An 18529-nucleotide genomic window follows, 5' to 3' on the forward strand; every position below is an offset into this window, starting at 1 on the left:
AGTGACCTCTGACCCGCCTCTGAGACTTGCCAATTCGGACCGACATTGAGTGGAGCCACTCCGCGACCGCTTGGTGTGTGAACTCCGCGATGCGGCCTACGCAATGGAAATCACTGGCTGAGGCCCGCCTGGACCTGCAGCGGGCGGTGGAGATGGCCAACTCCAGAGAAAGGGCTGAACAACCCGGTCCAGGAACTCCAGGGACTGGCGGTGCTCAGTCTGGGTTGCCAAAGTGAGCGCTAATCAAACTTGGCTAGAATTGAGGAAGCCCCCCCACCCCCGCCAATGGGACACCTACCGGAGGAACACGGACCGGCATAATAGAGGCCAGGAAAGCCACCAGAGGTTCTCCCCCGAACAGGATGAACGAGAATACAACCACCGGTCGGCAGGGGTCGAACAGGCCGCAGAAATCGGGGGAACGCCGGTCATGAAACTGGATGGGTCAGTACGCTCGTGTGGCAACCATAAAATGACGGTCAGCCATGTGTCTCGACTGGACTGTTATCGAGGTCTACCCCGCGTGGCTGTCTATCTCGGCGGCGTTCCGATCACGGGCTCGTCCGATCAGGTGCACCTGCAAAACCTCGCTGAGGTGCTGAGGCGTTTTTGAGGAAGTCATCGTCCACCTCGGGCGTGAGAAATGAGCCGCCAAAGTAACCTATCTCGGCTACCGCGTGGACCGCCATGACTTGCACCTGGTGGACGAAAAGGCACAGGCAATTCGGCAGGCTCCCGAACGGGGTGGCCCAAAGGAGCCCTCCTAGGGCTCAAGGAAGATCGAGCAATTTTCCCCCATTGCTTCCGCCCGCATCCAGCAATGGGCATTGCTGCTCGCAATGTATGACTGTGCTCTGGAGCACTGCTCCGGCGCCAGGGTTCCCCAAGCTGACGTGTTACGACGTCTGCCCCTGCTGACCTGCCATCAGCAGCGGCCAGCGAGGTCATTTCCACCCTCCCGTTTTATGCACTCATCACTGGTGACGGCGTCCTGCATCTGCGGGTGGATCCAGACTGACCCCCAGCTATCCCACGTCCGCCACATGGTGCAGTATGAGACTCGGCACCGGGCTTTCCGCAGGATCGGAAGGCCTACGCCACAAAAAAGCAGTAGCTTAGCATTGAGGAGGGGTGTGCTCCTTTGGGGGGGGGGGGGGGGGCCGTTTGGTGGTCCCCGAATGTGGATGTGGCCCGCTCCTGATGGACCTCCACAATGGACACCTAGGTGTGTCCAAGATGAAAAAGGGGGGATGGGGGCAAACTACATGTCCTGCTGCCTTCAGGGATCTATGCACATGCACCCCGAGGTCCCTCTAGCCCTCTGTACTTCCTCGCGGCCTACCATTCATTGTGCATTCCCGTGCCTTGTTAGTCCTCTTTTCACGGCTAAAACTAAACAAATATGTCAGGGTGATGGGAACCGATGCAGGAAGTCGGAGAGAAGTAAGGTGCGAGTTTCGCCCCCCCCCCCACCCCCAGAACCCAAAGATGTGCAGGGTAGGTGGATTGGCCACGCTGAATTGCCCCTTAATTGGAAAAAATGAATTGGGCACTCATTTAACGAGGGAGCTGGACGTGGCCTTTGCGGCAAAAGGGATCAAGGGGCATGGAGAGAAAGTGGGAGTGGGATCTGGAATTTGCATGATCAGCCATGATCATATTGACTGGTGGTGCAGGCCCGAAGAGCTGAACGGCCTCCTCCTGCCCCTATTTTCGATGTTGTTCTGACCAGCCTGGCCCTATCGCCCTGCAAGCTAAGGGTCTCCTCCTCACTATTTACCACACCACCAGTTTTTGTGCCTTCCGATTAATGATTAATTGTGCTCGCATTTACTGCTCTTTTTGGTAAGAAATCTACAGTCCCACACTCCTGTGGGTGACCGTGTTTCCTAAATCTCTCTCCCGGCTGGGCCTTGCTCTGACGCAGAAACTTGTGGCTCGAGTCCTCGATGGCCGAGCAAGGTGCATTCCTAACTGTGTGAGCCGAAAGATCTGCCCAGCACACACCAGGGATGGGCTGCAAGAGTGGGAGAGAATGCTGGTCGACCAGAAAGAAATCTGGAGCACATGTCGTTCTTATCTGTCTCTAGATATCTGTAGAATCACCCATGATTTTCTTTTTGTTAATATTTCGAGTACCCAATTCATTTTCTCCAATTAAGGGGCAATTTAGCGTGGCCAATCCACCTAACCTGCACATCTTTGGGTTGTGTGGGTGAAACCCACGCAAACACGGGGAGAATGTGCAAACTCCATTCGGACAGAGCCGGGATTCGAACTTGGGATCTCGACGCCGTGAGGCAGCAGTGCTAACCACTGCGCCACCGTGCCGCCCCCAACATCACCCATGATGGTATAGATTTGTCTGCAATGGTCTAGACTCTCCCGCGACGGTCTAGACTCACCAGCACCGGTCTGGACGCAGCCATACCGGTCTAGACGCATCCACGGTGCTCTACAGTCACACGCGGCATGCTATTGGATGACACGGCAGGTCTCTACTCCAGCACTGTAGCCATCTAAGATGGCCACCTGCAAAGGACCATGGGAATTATGGCCAACCCAGTACTCCGATACAGAGCCTATGTGTATTTGAAACACAGGGAACCAGACCTGATCGAAATCCACGCTCGTTTGTATTTTAATGGCCCATTTTTCCAGGACAGTAGAACTCCAATCAAGCAACCAGTACAGTCACAGACTGATCGGCGCCACTCCCCTTACTCAGAAAGCACAACTGCTAAGGTCAATGACCGCTAAGGACCCAGCCAGCTACCACGGCACCTGCCCCTTTATTGGTCTAAATCGAAGAGAGTGATCAGAGCCCTGTCGAACTATTGGGTCCAAGGTTAAGGACCGCCCCAAAGAGCGCGAAATCGCAGAGGGATAAAAGAGAGCACAGCCATGTGTTCTGTCTCTCTTGGATCCGGCCTGTGCCAACCCAATTGTAGCAGGAACAGCCAGCCAAGTTCAAGACCAACGATCGCTACCTGACGGATGAGCCCAGCGGAGACAGAGCCACTTTCTTCAAATCAGCCAAGTGAAATCCAGATAAAGGCCTTATCCATTTGCACAGTGCCGGTCGCCCTGAAGTTAAGTATAGGCTATTGTAGCTGATAGGTGTAGTTAAACTCGTAGTAGATATTGTGTTTGCATGTCGAGGTAACGCTTGTGTATGTAAATAAACCATCTTTTGAACTAACTGGTTGTGTGGTCATTCGATCGATATAAGGGAAGGCTTGTGGTTCACCAACGTTATTAATATTAGCAACAGTATTGGCGATGTTGTTGGGATCGAGAAACAGTCAACAGCACCTCAACACCCAAAGGAAAGGAAGGAATAAAAAGCAAATGTGGCTTGAAGCAAGAAACTGCTGTTGAAGATGCTGAACGGTGTGGGGTGATTGGCTGAGCATCTAAAGTTAGTTCCCAACGTATGATGGCACGGCTCAGTATTTGGGTGTTATTTTTAACCATGAGGTTCTGGAACATTCTGTTCCTACTCCATGCCTGGCTGATCCAAAAAATCATTTGGACTGTGAGAACTTAATGATGCCAAAGCTTTTCCCCAGACATTTATAACAACAACTTGGATATCACTAGCACTTGTAACATTGGGAAATGTCCCCAAGGAGCTTCACAGGAGCTGAAATGAGACCAAATTAAATCCTGACAGACATGAGGAGTTACCAGGAGCAGGTGATCAGGAGCATTTTAAAGAAGGCGAGAGAGAGAGGCACAGAAAGACAGAATGAGAGAGAAGGAGGCAGAGAGAGGCGGGAAATGGTTAGGGAGGGAATTCTGGAGTGTTGGGACCCCCAGGTAGCTGAAGGCACGGCGCTAATGGTGCAGTGATGGGAGTCAGGAGATGATCAAGAGGTCAAAATTGGAGGAGCGCAGAGATCTCGGATGGTTGTAGGGGGCTAGAGGAGGTTACAGGGATAGGGAGGGTTGTAGGGGCTGGAGGAGGTTACAGAGATAGGGAAGGTTTTGGGGTGGAGGAGGTTACAGAGATAGGGAGGGTTGTAGGGGGCTAGAGGAGGTTACAGAGATAGGGAAGGGTGTAGTGGATGGAGGAGGTTAGAGAGATAGGGAGGGGTGTAGTGGATGGAGGAGGTTAGAGATAGGGAGGGTTGTAGGGGCTGGAGGAGGTTACAGAGATAGGGAGGGTTGTCAGGGATGGAGGAGGGTACAGAGATAGGGAGGGTTGTCGGGGATGGAGGAGGGTACAGAGATAAGGAGGGTTGTCGGGGATGGAGGAGGTTACAGAGATAGGGAGGGGGAGCAAGAATGAACAAGGAGGGATTTTTCCAGTGGTTTTGGCGGGTGACGGTGATGTAGAAATACAAATGGGGTAAATTTCTCCTTGCTCATCATTCTGTCTGGAAGAAAAGGAAGCGTTGCCGACCTTTTTGATTTGGGATGATTATCTGCTCTCTCTCTCTCTTCCAGAATGTGGTATATGAATGGGAACTACTTAATCCTGATTGTCAGCATTCTGATCATATTACCCCTCGCATTGATGCGACAACTTGGTAAGTGAGAGGCCAGGCTCGTACCCCTCGAGTATCGAGGATTAAAGGGGTGATCTGATTAAGTGGCGTTTGAGATGATTAAAGGATTCGATGGAGAAACACTGTTTCTGGGTTGTCAGGAGCACTCTGAGAGACACTGAGCAATGAAAATCTGGAACAATCCCTCCTGAAGGGGGCTGGTTTAGCACAGTGGGCTAAACAGCTGGCTTGTAATGCAGAATAAGACCAGCACGGTTCAACTCCCGTATCAGCCTCCCCGAACAGGCGCCAGAATGTGGCGACTAGGGGCTTTTCACAGTATCTTCATTGAAGGCTACTTGTGACAATAAGTGATTATTATTTATTACTATTATTATTATTTTTTTAAACTGTCACAGTCAGGCGTTCCCCCAGCACTGAGCCTCAGACAGTGCAGCACTCCCTCAGCACTGACCCTCTGACAGTGCGGCACTCCCTCAGTACTGACCCTCTGACAGTGCGGCACTCCCTCAGCACTGACCCTCTGACAGTGCGGCACTCACTCAGTACTGACCCTCTGACAGTGCGGCACTCCCTCAGCACTGACACTCTGACAGTGCGGCACTCCCTCAGTACTGACCCTCTGACAGTGCAGCACTCCCTCAGTACTGACCCTCTGACAGTGCGGCACTCTCTCAGTACTGACCCTCTGACAGTGCGGCACTCCCTCAGTACTGACCCTCTGACAGTGCAGCGCTCCCTCAGTACTGACCCTCTGACAGTGCGGCACTCCCTCAGCACTGACCCTCTGACAGTGCGACACTCCCTCAGTACTGACCCTCTGACAGTGCGGCACTCCCCCAGTACTGACCCTCTGACAGTGCAGCACTCCCCCAATACTGACCCTCTGACAGTACGGAGTTCCCTCAGTATCTGCCCCTCCGACAATACAACGCTCCCTTAGTACTGACCCTCCGATAGTGCGACATTCCGTCAGCACTGACCCTCCGACAGTGCGGCACTCTCTCAGTACTGACCCTCTGACAGTGCGGCACTCCCTCAGTAATGACCCTCTGACAGGGCGGCACTCCCTCAGTACTGACCTTCTGACAGTGCTGCGCTCCCTCAGTACTGACCCTCTGACAGTGCGGCACTCCCTCAGTACTGACCCTCCGACAGTGCGGCGCTCCCTCAGCACCTGACCCACCGACAGTGCGGCACTCCCTCAGTACTGACCCTCTGACAGTGCGGCACTCCCTCAGTACTGGCCCTCCGACAGTGCGGCACTCTCTCAGTACTGACCCTCTGACAGTGTGACACTCCCTCAGTACTGACCCTCTGATAGTGCGGCACTCCCTCAGTACTGACCCTCTGACAGTGCGGCACTCCCACAGTACTGACCCTCCGACAGTGCGGCACTCCCTCAGTACTGACCCTCTGACAGTGCGGCACTTCCTCAGTACTGACCCACTGACAGTGAAGCGCACTCTCAGCACTGACCCTCTGACAGTGCAGCACTCCCTCAGCACTGACCCTCCGACAAGGCGGCGCTCCCTCAGCACTGACCCTCTGACAGTGCGGCACTCCCTCAGCACTGACCCTCTGACAGTGCAGCACTCCCTCAGTACTGACCCTCCGACAGTGCAGCACTCCCTCAGCACTGACCCTCTGACAGTGCAGCACTCCCTCAGCACTGACCCTCCGACAGTGCGGTGCTTCCTCAGCACTGACCCTACGACTGTGTGGCGCTCCCTCAGCACTGACCCTCTGACAGTGCGGCGCTCCCTCGGCACTGACCCTCTGACAGTGCAGCACTCCCCCAGTACTGACCCTCTGACAGTGCAGCACTCCCCCAATACTGACCCTCTGACAGTACGGAGTTCCCTCAGTATCTGCCCCTCCGACAATACAACGCTCCCTTAGTACTGACCCTCCGATAGTGCGACATTCCGTCAGCACTGACCCTCTGACAGTGCGACGTTCCCTCAGCACTGACCCTCTGACAGTGCGGCACTCCCTCAGTACTGACCCTCTGACAGTGCGGTGCTCCCTCGGCACTGACCCTCCGACAGTGCGACACTCCCTCAGTACTGACACTGTGACAGTGCGGCACTCCCTCAGTACTGACCCTCTGACAGTGCGGCACTCCCTCAGTACTGACCCTCTGACAGTGCGGCACTCCCTCAGTACTGACCCTCTGACAGTGCGGCACTCCCTCAGTACTGACCCTCTGACAGTGCAGCACTCTCTCAATACTGACCCTCCGACAGTGCGGTGCTCCCTCAGTGCTGACCCTCTGACAGTGCGGCGCTCCCTCAGTATTGACCCTCTGAAAGTGCGGCGCTACCTCAGCACTGACCCTCTGACAGTGCAGCACTCCCTCAGCACTGACCCTCTGACAGTGCGGCGCTCCCTCAGCACTGACCCTCCGACAGTGCGGCGCTACCTCAGCACTGACCCTCTGACAGTGCAGCACTCCCTCAGCACTGACCCTTTGACATACAACAGTACTGCACAGAACAGGCCCTTCGGCCCTCCATGTTGTGCCGAGCTTTGTCCGAAACCAAGATCAAGCTATCCCGCTCCCTGTCATTCTGGTGTGCTCCATGTGCCTATCCAATAACCGCTTGAAAGTTCCTAAAGTGTCCGACTCCGCTATCACAGCAGGCAGTCCATTCCACACCCAAACCACTCTGAGTAAAGAACCTACCTCGACATCCCTCCTATATCTCCCACCCCAAACCTTATAGTTATGCCCCCTTGTAACAGCTACATCCACCCGGGGAAATAGTCTCTGAATGTCCACTCTATCTATCCCCCTCATCACCCTTTAGACCTCTATTAAGTCGCCTCTCATCCTCCTGAAGAGAAAAGCCCTAGCTCCTTCAACCTTTCCTTATAAGACATACCCTCCAATCCAGGCAGCATCCTGGTAAATCTCCTTTGCACCCTTTCCAATGATTCTACATCCTTCCTATAATGAGGTGACCAGAACTGCTCACAATACTCCAAATGTGGTCTCACCAGGGTCCTGTACAGTTGCAGCATAACCCCATGGCTCTTAAACTCAAGCCCCCTGTAAATAAATGCTAACACACTATAGGCCTTCTTCACGGCTCTATCCACTTGAGTGGCAACTTTCAGAGATCTGTGGACATGAACCCCAAGATCTCTCTGTTCCTCCACATTCCTCAGAACCCTGCCGTTGACCCTGTATTCCGCATTCAAATTTGTCCTACCAAAATGAATCACCTCGCACTTATCAGGGTTAAACTCCATCTGCCATTTTTCAGCCCAACTCTGCATCCTATCAATGTCTCTTTGCAGCCTACAACAGCCCTCCATCTCATCCACTACTCCACCAATCTTGGTGTCATCAGCAAATTTACTGACCCACCCTTCAGCCCCCTCCTCCAAGTCATTTTTAAAAATCACAAATAGCAGAGGACCCAGCCCTGATCCCTGTGGTACACCGCTGGTAACTGGTCTCCAGGCTGAACATTTTCCATCCACCACCACCCCCTGTCTTCTATGTGATAGCCAATTACTTATCCAATTGGCCAAATTTCCCTCTATCCCACACCTCCTTACTTTCTTCATGAGCCGACCATGGGGAACCTTATCAAACGCCTTACTAAAATCCATGTATACGTCATCAACTGCTCTACCTTCATCTACACACTTAGTTATCTCCTCAAAGAATTCAATCAAATTTGTGAGGCATGACTTACCCTTCACGAATCCTGTTGACTATCCCGGATTAAGCTGCATCTTTCCAAATGGTCATTAATCCTATCCCTCAGGACCTTTCCATTAACTTACCGACCACCAAACTAAGACTAACTGGCCTATAATTACTAGGGTCATTCCTATTCCCTTTCTTGAACAGAGGAACAATATTCGCCACTCTCCAGTCCTCTGGCACTATCCCCGTGGACAGTGAGGACCCAAAGATCAAAGCCAAAGGCTCTGCAATCTCATCCCTTGCCTCCCAAAGAATCCTAGGATATATTCCATCTGGCCCAGGGGATTTGTCGATCCTCAGGTTTTTCAAAATTGCTAATACATCTTCCCTCGGAACATCTACCTCCTCCAGCCTACCCACCTGTATCACACTGTCGTACTCAAAAACACAGCCCCTCGCCTCGGTGAACACTGAAGAAAAGTATTCATTCAACATCTCTCCTATCTCTTCTGACTCCATGCACAAGTTCCCACTACTGTCCTTGACCGGCCCTAACCTCACCCTGGTCATTCTTTTATTTCTCAGATAAGAGTAAAAAGCCTTGGGGTTTTCCTTGATCCGACCCGCCAAGGACTTCTCATGCCCCCTCCTAGCCCTTTTTTTAGCTCATTCCTTGCTACCTTGTAACCCTCAAGCGACCCGACTGAACCTTGTTTTCTCATCCTTACATACGCTTCCTTTTTCCTCTTGACAAGACATTCAACCTCTTTTGTGAACCATGGTTCCCTCACACAGCCATTTCCTCCCTGCCTGACAGGGACATACCTATCAAGGACACGCAGTATTTGTTCCTTGAACAAGCTCCACTTTTCATTTGTGCCTTTCCCTGACAGTTTCTGTTCCCATCTTATGCTCCCTAATTCTTGCATCATCGCATCATAATTACCCCTCCCCCAATTATAAACCTTGCCCTGCCGTATGGCCCTATCCCTCTCCATTGCAATAGTGAAAGACACCGAATTGTGGTCACTGTCTCCAAAGTGCTCTCCCACAAACAAATCTAACTCTTGGCCCAGTCCATTACCCAGTACCAAATCCAATGTGGCCCCATCTCTTGTCGGCATTTCCACATATTGTGTCAGGAAACCCTCCTGCACACGCTGTACAAAAACTGCCCCGTCCGAACTGTTCGACCTATAGAGGTTCCAATCAATATTTGGAAAGTTAAAGTCACCCATGACAACTATCCTGAGACCTCCACACCTATCCATAATCTATTTTGCAATTTCTTCCTCCACATCTCTATTACTATTTGGGGGCCTATAGAAAACTCCTAACAACGTGACCGCTCCTTTCCTATCTCTAACTTCAGCCCATATTACCTCAGTAGGCAGATCCCCCTCGAACTGTCTTTCTGCAGCCATTAAACTATCCTTGATTAACAATGCACTCCTCCACCTCTTTTACCACCTTCCCTACTCTTACTGAAACATCTATACCGGAACTTCCAACAGGCATTCCTGTCCCTGTTCTAACCATGTCTCCGTAATGGCCACAACATCATAGTCCCAAGTACCAATCCACGCTCCAAGTTCACCTACCTTATTCCGGATGCTCCTTGCATTGAAGTAGACACACTTCAATCCACCTTCCTGCCTGCCGGTACACTCCTGCGACCTTGATACCCTCCTCAGTGCGGCGCTCCCTTAGTACTGACTCTCCGACAGTGCGGTGTTCCCTCAATACTGACCCTTTGACAGTGCAGCACTCCCTCAATACTGACCCTTTGACAGTGCAGCACTCCCTCAGTACTGTCCCTCTGACAGTGCGGAGTTCCCTCAGTACCTGACCCTCTGACAGTGCGGCGCTCCCTCAGTACTGACCCTCTGACAGTGCGGTGCTCCCTCAGTACTGACCCTTTGACAGTGCGGCGCTCCCTCAGTACTGACCCTCCGACAGTGCGGATTTCCCGCAGTACCTGACCCCCCAACAGTGTGATGCTCCCTCAGCACTGACCCTCTGACAGTGCGATGCTCCCTCAGTACTCACCCTCCGACAGTGCAGCATTCCGTCAGTACCTGACCCTCTGACAGTGCGGCGCTCCCTCAGCACTGACCCTCAGACAGTGCGACGCTCCCACAGCACTCACTCTCCGACAGTGTGGCATTCCGTCAGTAGTGACCCTCTGACAGTGCAAGACTCCCTCAGCACTGACCCTCTGACAGTGCGGTGCACCCTCAGCACTGACCCTCTGACAGTACGGCGCTCGCTCAGCACTGACCCTCTGACAGTGCGGCACTCCCTCAGTACCTGACCCCCCAACAGTGTGATGCTCCCTCAGCACTGACCCTCTGACAGTGCGATGCTCCCTCAGTACTCACCCTCCGACAGTGCAGCATTCCGTCAGTACCTGACCCTCTGACAGTGCGGCACTCCCTCAGTACTGACCCTCTGACAGTGCAGCACTCCCTCAGTGCTGACCCTCTGACAGTGCGGCACTCCCTCAGTACTGACCCTCTGCCAGTGCAGCACACCCTCAGTACTGACCCTCTGACAGTGCAGCACTCCCTCAGTACTGACCCTCTGACAGTGCAGCACACCCTCAGTACTGACCCTCTGACAGTGCGGCGCTCCCTCAGTGCTGACCCTCTGACAGTGCGGTGCCCCCTCAGTACTGACCCTCTGACAGTGCGGCACTCCCTCAGTACAGACCCTCTGACAGTGCGGCACTCCCTCAGTACTGACCCCCTGACAGTGCGGCACTCCCTCAGCACTGACCCTCTGACAGTGCAGCACTCCCTCAGTACTGACCCTCTGACAGTGCGGCACTCCCTCAGTACTGACCCTCTGACAGTGCAGCACTCCCTCAGTACTGACCCTCTGACAATGCAGCACTCCCTCAGTACTGACCCCCTGACAGTGCGGCACTCCCTCAGCACTGACCCTCTGACAGTGCAGCACTCCCTCAGCACTGACCCTCTGACAGTGCAGCACTCCCTCAGTACTGACCCTCTGACAGTGCGGCACTCCCTCAGTACTGACCCTCTGACAATGCAGCACTCCCTCAGTACTGACCCCCTGACAGTGTGGCACTCCCTCAGCACTGACCCTCTGACAGTGCAGCACTCCCTCAGCACTGACCCTCTGACAGTGCAGCACTCCCTCAGTACTGACCCTCTGACAGTGCGGCACTCCCTCAGTACAGACCCTCTGACAGTGCGGCACTCCCTCAGTACTGACCCCCTGACAGTGCGGCACTCCCTCAGCACTGACCCTCTGACAGTGCAGCACTCCCTCAGCACTGACCCCCTGACAGTGCGGCACTCCCTCAGTACTGACCCTCTGACAGTGCAGCACTCCCTCAGCACTGACCCCCTGACAGTGCAGCACTCCCTCAGCACTGACCCCCTGACAGTGCAGCACTCCCTCAGTACTGACCCTCTGACAGTGCAGCACTCCCTCAGTACTGACCCTCTGACAGTGCGGCACTCCCTCAGTACTGCCCCTCTGACAGTGCGGCACTCCCTCAGCACTGACCCTCTGACAGCGCGGCACTCCCTCAGTACTGACCCTCTGACAGTGCGGCACTCCCTCAGTACTGACCCTCTGACAGTGCGGCACTCCCTCAGTACTGACCCTCTGACAGTGCAGCACTCCCTCAGTACTGACCCTCCGACAGCGCGACACTCCTTCGATATTCCATCAGTGCATCAGCATCAGTCTTGGTGCTTGGCCACTGCAGTGGGTTTGAACCCATGAACTCCTGACCCAGGCGTGAACGTGCCAGGGCTAAGGCATCGAACAACTTCGATGATATCGAAACTGCTGTGTTGAATCCTGCTCCTGTAAATCCAGTGATCTGTTGATTTAAGTGATGATGAATGATTTTTGGGAGTGTCTTATCTTGTCGTATTTCTGTCTCCAGGTTACCTGGGGTACACCAGTGGTTTCTCATTGAGCTGTATGGTCTTCTTTCTGATCGCGGTGAGTCAGTCCTTCAACGTTTGTGAATCATGTTGGGTGCGCAAATCCTCTGCTGGCGCCCACCTGGCAGGACAGGTGGCAGCATCCTGCAGGCCCGGACACCCCGTGTTGGTTTATTCCGGCTGCCATCTCTTCAGGGCTTACCCTCGTACAGCCTTGATTGGTGACATTCCTCCCACGTTCTGCCCATGTCCGCTCACTGACTGTCCAGCAGAGGAACAGGCTATTTGGGCCCTCTGCACCATGCTGGACTTTCTTGTCCGATCAATCCTCCAACCACTCCCCCCTCACCAGCTCCTATCCCCCAGATCATTCTATTTCTTTCCCCTTTGTGTTCATTCAGTTTTTCTACCTCCCCCAACCCCACAAATCCCATTTGCCTCAATTGTACATTGGAGGGTCGGTGCTGAGGGAGTGCCGCACTGTCAGAGGGTCAGTACTGAGTGAGTGCTGCACTGTCAGAGGGTCAGTACTGAGGGAGTGCTGCACTGTCAGAGGGTCAGTACTGAGGGAGTGCTGCACTGTCAGAGGGTCAGTACTGAGGGAGTGCCGCACTGTCAGAGGGTCAGTACTGAGGGAGCCCCGCAATGTCAGAGGGTCAGTACTGAGGGAGTGTCGCAGGGTCAGAGGGTCAGGACTGAGGGAGCCCCGCACTGTCAGAGGGTCAGTACTGAGGGAGCGCCGCACTGTCAGAGGGTCAGTACTGAGGGAGTGTCGCAGGGTCAGAGGGTCAGTACTGAGGGAGCGCCGCACTGTCAGAGGGTCAGTACTGAGGGAGCCCCGCAATGTCAGAGGGTCAGTACTGAGGGAGCGCCGCACTGTCAGAGGGTCAGTACTGAGGGAGCCCCGCAATGTCAGAGGGTCAGTACTGAGGGAGCGCCGCACTGTCAGAGGGTCAGTACTGAGGGAGTGTCGCAGGGTCAGAGGGTCAGTACTGAGGGAGCCCCGCACTGTCAGAGGGTCAGTACTGAGGGAGTGCCGCACTGTCAGAGGGTCAGTGCTGAGGGAGTGCCGCACTGTCAGAGGGTCAGTACCGAGGGAGCACTGCACTGTCAGAGGGTCAGTACTGAGGTAGTGCCACACTGTCAGAGGGTCAGTACTGGGGGAGTGCTGCACTGTCAGAGGGTCAGTACTGAGGGAGTGCCGCACTGTCAGACGGTCAGTGCTGAGCGAGTGCCGCATTGTCCGAGGGTCAGTACTGAGGGAGCCCCGCACTGTCAGAGGGTCAGTACTGAGGGAGTGTGGCACTGTCGGAGGGTCAGTATTGAGGGAGTGCTGCACTGTCGGAGGGTCAGTACTGAGGGGGTGCCACACTGTCAGAGGGCCAGTACTGAGGGAGCGCCGCACTGTCACAGGGTCAGTACTGAGGGAGCGCTGCACTGTCGGAGGGTCAGTACTGAGGGAGTGCCGCACTGTCAGACGGTCAGTGCTGAGCGAGTGCCGCATTGTCCGAGGGTCAGTACTGAGGGAGCCCCGCACTGTCAGAGGGTCAGTACTGAGGGAGTGTGGCACTGTCGGAGGGTCAGTACTGAGGGAGTGCTGCACTGTCGGAGGGTCAGTACTGAGGGGGTGCCACACTGTCAGAGGGCCAGTACTGAGGGAGCGCCGCACTGTCACAGGGTCAGTACTGAGGGAGCGCTGCACTGTCGGAGGGTCAGTACTGAGGGAGTGCCGCACTGTCAGAGGGTCAGTACTGAGGGAGTGCCGCACTGTCAGAGGGTCAGTACTGAGAGAGTGCCGCACTGTCAGAGGGTCAGTACTGAGGGAGCGCCGCACTGTCAGAGGGTCAGTACTGAGGTCATGCCGCACTGTCAGAGGGTCAGTACTGAGGGAGTGCCGCACTGTCACAGGGTCAATATTGGGGGGAGCGCCGCACTGTCAGAGGGTCAGTACTGAGGGAGTGCCGCACTGTCAGAGGGTCAGTACTGAGGGAGTGCCGCACTGTCAGAGGGTCAGTACTGAGGGAGTGCCACACTGTCAGAGAGTCAGTACTGAGGGAGTGCTGCACTGTCAGAGGGTTAGTACTGAGGGAGTGCCTCACTGTCAGAGGGTCAGTACTGAGGGAGTGCCGCACTGTCAGAGGGTCAGTGCTGAGGGAGCGCCGCACTGTCAGAGGGTCAGTACTGAGGGAGCGCCGCACTGTCAGAGGGTCAGTACTGAGGGAGCGCCGCACTGTCAGAGGGTCAGTGCTGAGGGAGTCCCGCCCTGTCAGAGGGTCAGTACTGAGGGAGTGCCGCACTGTCAGAGGGGCAGTACTGAGGGAGTGCCGCACTGTCAGAGGGTCAGTACTGAGGGAGTGCCGCACTGTCAGAGGGTCAGTACTGAGGGAGTGCTGCACTGTCAGAGGGTCAGTACTGAGAGAGTGCTGCACTGTCAGAGGGTCAGTACTGAGGGAGTGCTGCCCTGTCAGAGGGTCAGTACTGAGGGAGTGCTGCACTGTCAGAGGGTCAGTACTGAGGGAGCGCCGCACTGTCAGAGGGTCAGTACTGAGGGAGTGCTGCACTGTCAGAGGGTCAGTACTGAGGGAGTGCCGCACTGTCAGAGGGTCAGTACTGAGGGAGTGCTGCACTGTCAGAGGGTCAGTGCTGAGGGAGTGCTGCACTGTCAGAGGGTCAGTACTGAGGGAGTGCCGCACTGTCAGAGGGTCAGTACTGAGGGCGTGCCGCACTGTCAGAGGGTCAGTACTGAGGGAGTGCCGCACTGTCAGAGGGTCAGTATTGGGGGGAGCGCCGCACTGTCAGAGGGTCAGTACTGAGGGAGTGCCGCGCTGTCAGAGGGTCAGTACTGAGGGAGCGCCGCACTGTCAGAGGGTCAGTACTGAGGGAGTGCTGCACTGTCAGAGGGTCAGTACTGAGGGAGTGCCGCACTGTCAGAGGGTCAGTACTGAGGGAGTGCTGCACTGTCAGAGGGTCAGTACTGAGGGAGTGCCGCACTGTCAGAGGGTCAGTACTGAGGGAGTGCCGCACTGTCAGAGGGTCAGTATTGGGGGGAGCGCCGCACTGTCAGAGGGTCAGTACTGAGGGAGTGCCGCGCTGTCAGAGGGTCAGTACTGAGGGAGCGCCGCACTGTCAGAGGGTCAGTACTGAGGGAGTGCTGCACTGTCAGAGGGTCAGTACTGAGGGAGTGCTGCACTGTCAGAGGGTCAGTACTGAGGGAGCGCCGCACTGTCAGAGGGTCAGTACTGAGGGAGTGCCGCACTGTCAGAGGGTCAGTATTGGGGGGAGCGCCGCACTGTCCGAGGGTCAGTACTGAGGGAGTGCCGCACTGTCAGAGGGTCAGTACTGAGGGAGTGCCGCACTGTCAGAGGGTCAGTACTGAGGGAGCGCTGCACTGTCAGAGGGTCAGTGCTGAGGGAGCGCCGCACTGTCCGAGGGTCAGTATTGGGGGGAGCGCCGCACTGTCAGAGGGTCAGTACTGAGGGAGTGCAGCACTGTCAGAGGGTCAGTACTGAGGGAGTGCCGCACTGTCAGAGGGTCAGTACTGAGGGAGCGCCGCACTGTCAGAGGGTCAGTACTGAGGGAGTGCAGCACTGTCAGAGGGTCAGTACTGAGGGAGTGCCGCACTGTCAGAGGGTCAGTACTGAGGGAGTGCCGCACTGTCAGAGGGTCAGTATTGGGGGGAGTGCCGCACTGTCAGAGGGGCAGTACTGAGGGAGTGCCGCACTGTCAGAGGGTCAGTACTGAGGGAGTGCCGCACTGTCAGAGGGTCAGTACTGAGGGAGTGCTGCACTGTCAGAGGGTCAGTACTGAGGGAGTGCCGCACTGTCAGAGGGGCAGTACTGAGGGAGTGCTGCACTGACACAGGGTCAGTACTGAGGGAGTGCTGCACTGTCAGAGGGTCAGTACTGAGAGAGTGCCGCACTGTCAGAGGGTCAGTACTGAGGGAGTGCTGCACTGTCAGAGGGTCAGTGCTGAGGGAGTGCCGCACTGTCAGAGGGTCAGTACTGAGGGCGTGCCGCACTGTCAGAGGGTCAGTACTGAGGGAGTGCTGCACTGTCAGAGGGTCAGTACTGAGGGAGCGCCGCACTGTCAGAGGGTCAGTACTGAGGGAGTGCCGCACTGTCAGAGGGTCAGTATTGGGGGGAGCGCCGCACTGTCAGAGGGTCAGTACTGAGGGAGTGCAGCGCTGTCAGAGGGTCAGTACTGAGGGAGCGCCGCACTGTCAGAGGGTCAGTACTGAGGGAGTGCTGCACTGTCAGAGGGTCAGTACTGAGGGAGTGCCGCACTGTCAGAGGGTCAGTACTGAGGGAGTGCTGCACTGTCAGAGGGTCAGTGCTGAGGGAGTGCCGCACTGTCAGAGGGTCAGTACTGAGGGAGTGCCGCACTGTCAGAGGGTCAGTACTGAGGGAGTGCCGCACTGTCAGAGGGTCAGTATTGGGGGGAGCGCCGCACTGTCAGAGGGTCAGTACTGAGGGAGTGCCACGCTGTCAGAGGGTCAGTACTGAGGGAGCGCCGCACTGTCAGAGGGTCAGTACTGAGGGAGTGCTGCACTGTCAGAGGGTCAGTACTGAGGGAGTGCTGCACTGTCAGAGGGTCAGTACTGAGGGAGCGCCGCACTGTCAGAGGGTCAGTACTGAGGGAGTGCCGCACTGTCAGAGGGTCAGTATTGGGGGGAGCGCCGCATTGTGCGAGGGTCAGTACTGAGGGAGTGCCGCACTGTCAGAGGGTCAGTACTGAGGGAGTGCCGCACTGTCAGAGGGTCAGTACTGAGGGAGCGCTGCACTGTCAGAGGGTCAGTGCTGAGGGAGTGCCGCACTGTCAGAGGGTCAGTACTGAGGGCGTGCCGCACTGTCAGAGGGTCAGTACTGAGGGAGTGCCGCACTGTCAGAGGGTCAGTATTGGGGGGAGCGCCGCACTGTCAGAGGGTCAGTACTGAGGGAGTGCCGCGCTGTCAGAGGGTCAGTACTGAGGGAGCGCCGCACTGTCAGAGGGTCAGTACTGAGGGCGTGCCGCACTGTCAGAGGGTCAGTACTGAGGGAGTGCCGCACTGTCAGAGGGTCAGTACTGAGGGAGTGCCGCACTGACACAGGGTCAGTATTGGGGGGAGCGCCGCACTGTCAGAGGGTCAGTACTGAGGGAGTGCCGCACTGTCAGAGGGTCAGTACTGAGGGAGTGCCGCACTGTCAGAGGGTCAGTACTGAGGGAGCGCCGCACTGTCGGAGGGTCAGTACTGAGGGAGTGCCGCACTGTCAGAGGGTCAGTATTGGGGGGAGCGCCGCACTGTCCGAGGGTCAGTACTGAGGGAGTGCCGCACTGTCAGAGGGTCAGTGCTGAGGGAGTGCTGCACTGTCAGAGGGTCAGTACTGAGGGAGCGCCGCACTGTCAGAGGGTCAGTACTGAGGGAGTGCTGCACTGTCAGAGGGTCAGTACTGAGGGAGTGCCGCACTGTCAGAGGGTCAGTACTGAGGGAGTGCCGCACTGTCAGAGGGTCAGTACTGAGGGAGCGCTGCACTGTCAGAGGGTCAGTGCTGAGGGAGCGCCGCACTGTCCGAGGGTCAGTATTGGGGGGAGCGCCGCACTGTCAGAGGGTCAGTACTGAGGGAGTGCAGCACTGTCAGAGGGTCAGTACTGAGGGAGTGCCGCACTGTCAGAGGGTCAGTACTGAGGGCGTGCCGCACTGTCAGAGGGTCAGTACTGAGGGAGTGCCGCACTGTCAGAGGGTCAGTACTGAGGGAGTGCCGCACTGTCAGAGGGTCAGTACTGAGGGAGTGCCGCACTGACACAGGGTCAGTATTGGGGGAGCGCCGCACTGTCAGAGGGTCAGTACTGAGGGAGTGCTGCACTGTCAGAGGGTCAGTACTGAGGGAGTGCCGCACTGTCAGAGGGTCAGTACTGAGGGAGTGCTGCACTGTCAGAGGGTCAGTGCTGAGGGAGTGCCGCACTGTCAGAGGGTCAGTACTGAGGGAGTGCCGCACTGTCAGAGGGTCAGTGCTGAGGGAGTGCCGCACTGTCAGAGGGTCAGTATTGGGGGGAGCGCCGCACTGTCAGAGGGTCAGTACTGAGGGAGTGCCGCGCTGTCAGAGGGTCAGTACTGAGGGAGTGCCGCACTGTCAGAGGGTCAGTACTGAGGGAGTGCTGCACTGTCAGAGGGTCAGTACTGAGGGAGTGCTGCACTGTCAGAGGGTCAGTACTGAGGGAGCGCCGCACTGTCAGAGGGTCAGTACGGAGGGAGTGCCGTACTGTCAGAGGGTCAGTATTGGGGGGAGCGCCGCACTGTCCGAGGGTCAGTACTGAGGGAGTGCCGCACTGTCAGAGGGTCAGTACTGAGGGAGTGCCGCACTGTCAGAGGGTCAGTACTGAGGGAGCGCTGCACTGTCAGAGGGTCAGTGCTGAGGGAGCGCCGCACTGTCCGAGGGTCAGTATTGGGG

At 56.1% G+C, this 18529-nt stretch overlaps 1 protein-coding gene across 2 annotated transcripts in view; it reads left to right on the forward strand.

Annotated features, from left to right (window-relative positions):
- Positions 1-18529, forward strand: part of slc38a5b (solute carrier family 38 member 5b) — a 76307-nt gene that overhangs the window by 21747 nt on the left and 36031 nt on the right. For both annotated transcript variants that reach the window (XR_011937598.1, XM_072487867.1), the window contains exons 7-8: positions 4453-4535; positions 12104-12162. Coding sequence is in view for 1 of the 2 variants with exons in the window: in XM_072487867.1 (XP_072343968.1) it covers positions 4453-4535; positions 12104-12162 (142 nt within the window). In the remaining variant the exon portion in view is untranslated. The remainder of the gene's footprint in view (positions 1-4452; positions 4536-12103; positions 12163-18529) is intronic.

Source organism: Scyliorhinus torazame, chromosome 22 (assembly GCF_047496885.1).
Source record: "Scyliorhinus torazame isolate Kashiwa2021f chromosome 22, sScyTor2.1, whole genome shotgun sequence".
Taxonomy (NCBI): Eukaryota; Metazoa; Chordata; class Chondrichthyes; order Carcharhiniformes; family Scyliorhinidae; genus Scyliorhinus; species Scyliorhinus torazame.